A 7,797-nucleotide genomic window follows, 5' to 3' on the forward strand; every position below is an offset into this window, starting at 1 on the left:
CACCCAAAGAAAAGTGGGTTCCATGATTTCCCTCATTTGCAATAACTAGACTATGTCTATGATTTTCTTAACAGGGGATCTGAACAGCCCAATTGCAAACTGCATACTACAATATATAATGAAGTATATCAACATGAATGCCAAGAATTTGTAATAAGATGTTTTATTTTGTTTTGTATACAGTTATTTCTATTTCTTTTTCTACTTAAGTTTTCTGTAAACTTGTCTTGTAAATAAGTAATTCCAATACGTGGAAAGGGAATAGAATCACAGAAACAGCAGGACAAAGGATGAACTAATGCAACAATGATACTCACTTGAACACTATGCTGGAAATGAAATATAAAATTGGGAGGGAGGGGAGTAGGTAGGAGTAAGGGGGAGAAAATGAGGGAGAGGGTAACATTACCTTACCTATGTAATTGTAACCCCCATGTTCATCACCATTACAATAAAGATATTAAAAAGAAAGGAAAAATGAGTGTCACCTACTAATTGAAGTGATTCTAAGAATATAAACTCATATCTGATTTAAAAATGGAATAGAGCTGATCAAATATGTAAGTTTTATCTTAAGAGGGCCTATTTCTCCCAGTATGTGCTTTGTCCCTGAAGCCATGCAGAAGGTTTCTATCTGGTCTTAACAAGATGATGTAGCACTTGGGGGCAAAGATACAGCCCAATAGTCCAGCACTAGAGGCCAAGATGGAGAAGACCTCTATAACCAACATGACATCCCCCTTGGCACTGTGGTAAACAGGCAGAAAAGTGAGCCAGACAATGCAGAACAGCAGCATGCTGAAGGTCAGGAACTTGGCCTCATTGAATCTATCAGGCAGGTTCCTGGCCAGAAAAGCCAGCATGAAGCTGGCCAGAGCCAGGAAGCCCAGGTATCCCAGGACACAGTAGAAGGCGGTGAGGGAGCCCCTGTTGCACAGGATGATGAGGTGGCCATGTTCAGAGTGTGCGTCTGTGTCCACGAAGGGAGGAGAGGTTCCCAGCCAGATTCCACAGAGAGTCACCTGGATCAGGGTGCAGATGGGGATGATGAAGTTAGGAGCCCCGGACAGCAGCAGCCACCTCATCCTTCTCCCTGGAGAAGTGACCTTGAAGGCCAGAACCACAGTTACAGTTTTGGCCAAGACAGCAGAAACAGCTACAGTGAACACAACTCCAAATGTGGTCTGCTGTAGAATGCAGGTGCTTGTGTTGGGACGGCCAATGAAGAGCAAGGAACAGAGGAAGCAGAAGATGAGGGAGATGAGTAGGATGTAGCTGAGAGCCTGGTTATTAGCCTTGACAATGGGAGTGTTCTTGTGTTTCACAAAGACCCCAAGAACAACTGTTGTGAGTATAGATAAAGAAAGAGCCATGCAGGCCAAGGCCATCCCTAAGGGTTCTTCATAAGCCAGGAAACGTGCAGCTCTTGGGAGGCACTGGTTTCTCTCTGTGTTGGCGTACTGATGATCTGGACACTTCATACAGTGCTCCATATCTAGTGAGGAATTCAAATAACCATTTATCCCTTTCCAATACTTAAAAGGAAATTAGGAAATCTCTATATAGGGATAATTCTGACATGTCAATACTTATTAGCACAAAGTAAATTTTACCAAGTATTACCAGACATGTTCAGTATAATTTTTTGGGGGTCCAGTTGTGGGGCCTGAACTCTGGGCCTGGGCGCTGTCCCTCAGCTCTTCAGCTCAAGGCGAGCGCTCTACCACTTGAGCTACAGCGCCACTTCCTCATGATTTGTTTTTTAAAAAACAAGTTTTATCATTCCTTTTGCAATTAAATTGCTAAGTGAAGGAAGAATTTGTGAATTCTAATTCAAGACTTTTTGTATTGACTTGCATGGATGCGGGGGACTCTAGGAGACAGCCTGAATTTCCCCCTCAGCCATGAACTTACCTGTCTCATTAGTAATGTCATCTTTTGAGCAGGGTGTGCAATCAAAGCAACAGGCAGCCTTTCCGTCCTGAGGGGATTTCCTGAATCCAGGACCACAACTCTCACTGCAGACAGAGTGAGGACGCTGATGGAAATCTGACATGTATCAGTAACTATTCAGACTTTTATCTAACATCCCAAATCCATTGTTTTATAGGGTTGGATTATTTTTTTAATTTTAATTTTTTGTGAACATACTGTATAGTGGGGTTACATGGATTATTAAGCATAGTATTTTATGCACATAAATCCAGTCAGGACGTGAATGCTGTTATAGGCTCCATATAATGTGACCACAAAGGCTTGTGTGCTATAGTCTCGACCTCTAGTCTGTTGAACTAGTGAAAATTGTGCGAGCTTTAAAAGGTTAGAGATTAAGGTTGAGAAAGTAAATGTTATTGGCTACCCTATGGAGCTTGCTTGAATTCATGACGTTTCCTACTCATTGTGTACTTGTGAAGAGCAAAGTTCTCTTTCAAGTTAAAAGTATACTGTAAATAATGCATAGACCACACATTTTTAGGGTTATGTTAACTCCATGTTCACCTTATCTTACAGTGGCCATGTGGTGAGAACCTTCTTTTCACACAGGATCGTCCAATGATTCCTCTTACCAAAGATTACTAAGTAGCAACTAACATTGAATGAAAAAAGAAGGGAGAAGAATGAAACTTTCAGTGACATAAAGTGATTCCTTGGGTACTGTGTTATAGTGTTAGAAACCTGCTAATAAATATGCAATTTATATTTTATGACAATATGCTAAATCGTCATTAGGAACCACTAATTTCTTTCTCTTTTTTTTTTTTTTTGCCAGTTATGGAGCTTGAACTCAGGGCCTGGGCACTGTCCCTGAGCTTCTTTTGCTTAAGGATATCACTCTATCACTTGAGCCACAGAGACACTTCTGTTTTTTCTGTTTATGTGGTACTCAGGAATTGAACCGAGGGCTTCATGTGTGCTAGGCAAGCACCCTACCACTGAGCCACATTCCCAGCCCCCACTAATTTCTTTTTTATTTCAGTGCTTATCCTGGGGCTTCAATTCAGGATCTTTGCACTGCTCTTGGGCTGTTTTTTCATTGTTTGCACTCTACCTCTTGACCCATAGAATAACCTGAGCTTTTGGTTGTCAGTTGAGATAAGAGTCTCACAGATTTTTCTACCAGGTCAGGCTTTAAACTGACCAATAATCTTAGAACTGAGAATGTCAGTCTCCTGAATAAATAAGATTACAGGCATGAGCTAACAGCACTGAAACTTAATTATTTGGTGGTTAAATTAAGATAAGAGTCCCACAGATGTTCCTGTTTGTACTGACTTAAAACCATGATGTTCAGATTCCAGCCACTGCAGTGGGGAATATTAAAGGAATGAATTGCTGGCATCCACTCAGATACACATTTTAAGGGTGACTTTTGCTTACTTGTGCATCCTTAAAATAATTACAATCGATTCCAACCTACCTCTGTGGTTCCTATGGCCCAGTGTACCATATCTTCAGATAAAGACAGTTGACGACCATGTAGAACATATGGAGAAAACTTTCCTACATTCAACTTAAGTTCAAGACCTTCTGGAAAAGTCCAAACATTCACAATGTCATATTCTGTCTCTAACTTCATTTTCTCATCCAAAACCACTTGATCTCCAGCAGGATTATGAAACTGGATATTCTTCAGAAAATAGTGCAGCTAAAATGACATATCATTTTATGGTGAAGTACATGCAACATTTAAGACAGAAGACTTCAACTTAGAAAAGCTCCCAATTGCCTTTAATTTATGATTCTGAATTCAAGGATAGCAGAGACACCCAATGGAGTACAACATAAGAGAATTTATGGAGGAGTAAATATAATATTTCTGAATCCAAAGGTGCAGGAGGCAACAGAAAACAATTCCATGTAAATAATCATGCATGAGACAATGCTCAGCTGCTAGCTACAGTTTCCATAAGGAGTGATTTTATGAATGTGCTTGTTACATTATTATTACCTAAAATATTATAACTAAAGTATTAATACGTAAAGTAGAATGAAACTATGTCAGTTATGAAAGATGTTTAATTTTGTTCGCCAGGCCATCTTTTGCTCTTATGTAAGAAACTCATGAGGAAAAAGTGCATGTATGGTTTTCAAATATCAGCTTTGAGTGCAGTGCCTCAGAGACATTAACACAAGTATAGTCTTCCTGAGTGTTGGAAAAGTACCTGGAATATTTAATTTCATAGAGTAAGAAAAACATCTAAGATGCAACTTTGCTCATGCCATGTGCCTCCTGAAACACGTCTTTACCTGTGCAGGGGAGGTCACTGCCCCTTTTCTCTTTCCCACTGTTTGTGCTTCTGCTTGATGAAGAAGCAGCTCATGGAGAGCCTGGGCCACAGCATACACAGCGTTGTATATATGGTAACTGTCTCCAGACATAGTTGTGTCAAAAATGTGTCCAGGCAGCCAGTCGAAGGAGGCTTCATGAGGACAATTCTCCCACAATACACAGTCAGACTCTGAATCTGAGCAATTAAAAGACAGAAACCACAGCCTCGCTAGGAAAAAGTCTTCTGGGTATTTGGAAGGGTTAACTGCCTTGACAAAATCTGTGAAACCTAAAATATCTGGGTGATGGGGTGAAAAAATGATAGGAACATGGATTGAACCTAGCATAAAATATCTCCTCCTTGTGGTTAAATCCCAGTGTGAGTTCATGATGCAAACTTTTCCTTTTATGAAATATTCCTCAACACACATCATTAAGTGTAGTATGAATTCATTATCACCATATATGATGAGGACATTGGCTGATGATTTATTAATCTGGTCATAAAGTGTCATGAATTTTAATGTCAGGGCATAGTTTGGGATTACTAGCTCAAAGGCTACACAAACGCTATTCTTGGTCATCTCTTCTTTCAATTCAGGAAGAATCCACATACCATTCTCATCTTGTGAGGTTAGCAGTCCCACCCAGCTCCAACTGAAGTGAAGCAGTAAGGAGACCACGGCATTTGCTATTGACGTGTCCTTTGAGGCCATCTGATAGAGAGCAGGAAACTTGTTATGGTCACTGAGGGCATGATCAAAAGGTCCAAAGGTAAGCTAAAGGACATGAAAATTGGATGCTCCATGAATGAGAAGATTTCCATCCATCACAGTCTCAATCACAATGTATATTGTGTTAACAAGTTGTTGGAAGTTGGTGGAAGGTAGGTTTTACTTTTAGTATTTAAAAAATAATTTTTAATAGTTTACAACATATCAGTTTGTCCATACGCTGCCTCTTGATCTTTGTCACTATTTTCATCAACACTTCCCATCTACATGAATCCTGACTTTCCTAGTTTTATTTTCACACATGCACATTGAATATTATGTTGTATTTTCCCAACCATGTATTCCCTATTTCTCTCCTGCTTTGCACATTCCCTTAACACCTATACCCCTCATACTAGATATTCTTCATTTATCTGGTGTTCATTTTTTATACTTTTAGTTGATCTGGGAGGCTATACCATGGAATTCCACCCCTATGTGTACCATATATAGCTTAATCTTGTATATATGTAAATATGTGTGTGGTCTCTATTTATTTAATATTTCATGTTCATAATTTAGCTTTAAGTTTCAGATACAAGAGAACCCATGCCACCTTTCTCTTTCTGAGGCTGACTTACTTCATTCAACATAATATCTTGCATATGCAACTGAGTGTGTGAGTGTGTGTGTGTGTGTGTGTGTGTGTGTGTGTGTGTGTGTGTGCACTAGTACAGGGGCATGGCATGAACTCAGGGCCTCATGCACTTCCTTGGCTTTTTCTCCCAAGGCTCACACTCTACAGTTTGAACCGCATATTACTTCCTGCTATTTGCTGGTTCTTAGAAATAAGTCTTCTGAGTAGCTAGGATTACAAGTATGAGCCACTAGCACCCAGCTCAACAGATCTCTACACTTTAATGCCATTTTTAATTTCCTTATTGTTTAAAGAAATTGAGAATGCTTATAACTTCAAATAATCTATTGTCTGCTCTACAATTTTCCATCATCTTTGCTGAACAATGGGACTGTATTTCCCATTAACTTGAATTCCTACTCTTTGATAAAAGAAAGTTTCTTGATTGATAAAACCAGTCTCTTCTTACACCTGAAATGGCACCAAACGAGACATTCAAAAAATATTGCTCCACTCTACTCAGCCTCACCTGTGGAAACCTGTAGAGGTTCAGAAATGTCCCAATTTGTGCAGATGTTAATCCTGACGGTCCTGTCAGTACTGCTATAGACTTGCTCTCTCTCATACAGGAGTAGTTTGGAATGTTGTACTTCCCAAAGAGGCTGATGAAGGGGTTTTTAAGTGTTTTCCAAGCTTCAAATTCAACATTACAGATATCAAACCCCAGAGTAAAGTTATGTAAAAGATGAGGGTTTTCATTGATCTCTTCAATAGCAAAAGTCAAGGCCAAAACAAACTGGTAGTTCTTGAAGATAAACCTGAGCATCAAATTTAGAAGAAGTACTTCAAAACTCATAACTGATGGATTGAATGCTTGTTTCTCTTCCAATGAATATGTTAAACCATTACCCCAAATTGGGATGGAATGTGAATGTAGTGTCTTATGCATTTATACAGGATTAGATAAAGACACGAGTGACATTCAGAAACATACTTAAACTGAAAGAGATCATACTTATTCTCCATTACCACATGCACCACAGCAAAAGCTCTACTCCATTAAATATGGAATAGGCTTTCATGAGGCACCAAATATTCTGTTGCCTTTATCTTAGTGGAAAATCTTATGTTTTGAGTCACTCAGTTTATGTTATGATGACATGAAGCATATAGTTGTGGAGGTGGGAGGGAAGGGATGGTAAGGGAAAAACAAAAGAGGAGGTAACAATGCTTGATAGCAATTGTACTCATTACCTTGCTCGTGTAACTGTAACCCCTCTGTACAGTATTTTTACAATAAAAATGTATTAAATTTAAAAAAACCTCAGGGATATAGTCTGAGCTGGAGATGCATGCTAGAAATATATTATGTAAACGCTGCTTCCCTGTGGTGGTTGTTAAGAAGTAGATACTTCAGATATATTAATTAACTTGTTAATTAAATACTTGCAACATCCATTGTAAGGAAAGATCATTGTAAGGAAAGAGACTACAGATTATTAACTTAAAGACCCTTGGAGATAGAATGACTTTACATTTTCATTGCTTATTTTTGTCTTGGTAAAGTTCTTCACATAAATGCTGTATGAATTAGAGGCTTTTTATTTCAGTTATGACTATATTCATAGGTATATAACTTACTGTACTATTAGTTATTCATGCATATTTTACCTGGATCTACCTCTGTTTAAAACAAACCAGCCAGTTTTCATGCAAATGTTCTGGAACAGAGAGGTGACTTCTGAAAATCATTGCTTAATTTCTTTAGTAGAAAATACAGGAAGAAGGAAGTAAGTTTGTTCCAAGAGTATTTTGTGCATGTATCTAAATATCACAATGGAACTCCTTCAAAATATAATTTGTACTAATTCACAAAGAAAAATTTTAAAAATCCAAAAGAATTACAGCTTTGTTGATGATATACAAAGCCTAAAAATTGTAGATACCTTAAGTAATTAACATTACCTGCACCTGAAATCCTAGCTCATCAGTTGGCTAATATCTAAGAACCCTGAATCAAAACCACCTGGGGCAGAAAAGCTCACTGACATTCTTAGCTCCAGTAAACCAATATAAAGTCAGAAGAATGGCTCATGTGGTAGATCATCAGCCTTGAGAGAAAAGGCCACTCAAGAGTGCAAAGCAAGCTAAGCATTAGTGGTTCATGCTGTAATGCT

General features: G+C 38.6%; 1 protein-coding gene across 1 annotated transcript; it reads right to left on the reverse strand.

Annotated features, from left to right (window-relative positions):
• Positions 1-572: 572 nt before the first annotated feature.
• Positions 573-6,476, reverse strand: LOC106001330 (vomeronasal type-2 receptor 116-like). The gene is made up of 5 exons (XM_013036441.1): positions 6,150-6,476; positions 4,249-5,049; positions 3,419-3,646; positions 1,915-2,038; positions 573-1,495 (listed from the first exon to the last, which is right to left on the reverse strand). Exons 1-5 carry the CDS (start codon positions 6,474-6,476, stop codon positions 573-575), a joined length of 2,403 nt encoding a protein of 800 aa, XP_012891895.1.
• Between the last annotated feature and the right edge of the window lie 1,321 nt (positions 6,477-7,797).

This window comes from Dipodomys ordii, unplaced genomic scaffold (assembly GCF_000151885.1).
Source record: "Dipodomys ordii isolate 6190 unplaced genomic scaffold, Dord_2.0 Scaffold287, whole genome shotgun sequence".
NCBI classification, from domain to species: domain Eukaryota; kingdom Metazoa; phylum Chordata; class Mammalia; order Rodentia; family Heteromyidae; genus Dipodomys; species Dipodomys ordii.